The following is a 1,077-nucleotide window of genomic DNA, read 5'->3' as shown; positions in this document are numbered from 1 at the left end:
CAAATATGGAAACAAATGCACACAGACATACACAGAGACACACAGATGTGAAATTCTACTTAGAAAAAGGTTGGGCTTTTATAAAAAGAACTTGTACAACTTTTAAGCCTATGATATTAGAGGAAAATTTTAGCCTATATTTACATCTCCCTGAAAAGTGGGAGAGATCGAATAATGAGTTTTATCCAATAGAGTGATCGTAGGGCCATTCCTGTAGACATAGATCATCCTCACTGATGTTCCTGGGAAATTCAGGACTCAGATCAGGACATATCAGTGAAAGAGGGGTAGCTGAGTACTAACATGGTGGTAAATTCATACTGTCTAATTTCTTGGTTCTGCAAGTAATAACAGGTATATTGTTATAAGTATTTACTGCATATTTATTCCCATGTATTTCTGGGAATAGATTGAGCTAAAAAATTAATGTGTGCATCAGTAGTGGGCACTGGGTGTAACAGAATGGGGTTGTGATATATGTAAAACTATGAACAATACACAGTTAGGGAAAAATAAAATGGAGATCAGAAATTCTTTTGTAATTTGTCATTCTGCCCTCACTAGTCCTTTAGTTCTTTGAGATAGATGCAGTCCTTTTGATCATGTCTTTGAAAGCTTGTACCACTTGCTTGTTCCTCAGAGTATAAATGAAGGGGTTCATCACTGGGGCAACTGAGGTGGTAAGCACTGGCACCACCTTATTAATAGCAACCCCTTCTTTTGCATGAGGTTTGATATAGATAAAGATGCAGCTTCCATAAGTGATAGAAACCACAATTATATGGGAAGAACACGTAGAAAAAGCCTTTTTCCTTTGCTGGGCAGAAGGGAATCTGAGAATGGTCCTGACGATGTATGTATAAGACAGAATTACACACACCAGGGTGAAAACGAGGGTCAGCACAGCCAGGACCAAGACAAATCGCTCTATAAGCTCTGTGTCTGAGCAGGTAATCTTCAGGATGGGAGCAGCATCACAGCCAAAGTGATCTATGACATTGGAGTCACAAAACTTGAGCTGAAAGCCCATGCCAAATGGCGGGATGACGATGATTAGAGCAATCACGTAACATCCAA

General features: G+C 39.4%; 1 protein-coding gene across 1 annotated transcript; it reads right to left on the bottom strand.

Moving 5' to 3' along the window:
- Nucleotides 1–568: 568 nt before the first annotated feature.
- Nucleotides 569–1,069, bottom strand: LOC103679858 (olfactory receptor 6C2-like; the record flags this gene model as incomplete). The annotated part of the gene is made up of 1 exon (XM_008709389.1): nucleotides 569–1,069. A coding segment is annotated over one exon (501 nt), but the record flags the coding sequence as incomplete, so codon positions are not given.
- Between the last annotated feature and the right edge of the window lie 8 nt (nucleotides 1,070–1,077).

The sequence above is a fragment of the Ursus maritimus genome, unplaced genomic scaffold (assembly GCF_017311325.1).
Source record: "Ursus maritimus isolate PB19 unplaced genomic scaffold, ASM1731132v1 scaffold_1577, whole genome shotgun sequence".
Classification (NCBI taxonomy): domain Eukaryota; kingdom Metazoa; phylum Chordata; class Mammalia; order Carnivora; family Ursidae; genus Ursus; species Ursus maritimus.
Note: the sequence above shows the minus strand (reverse complement) of the source record. Positions and strands in the feature narration are given on the sequence as shown.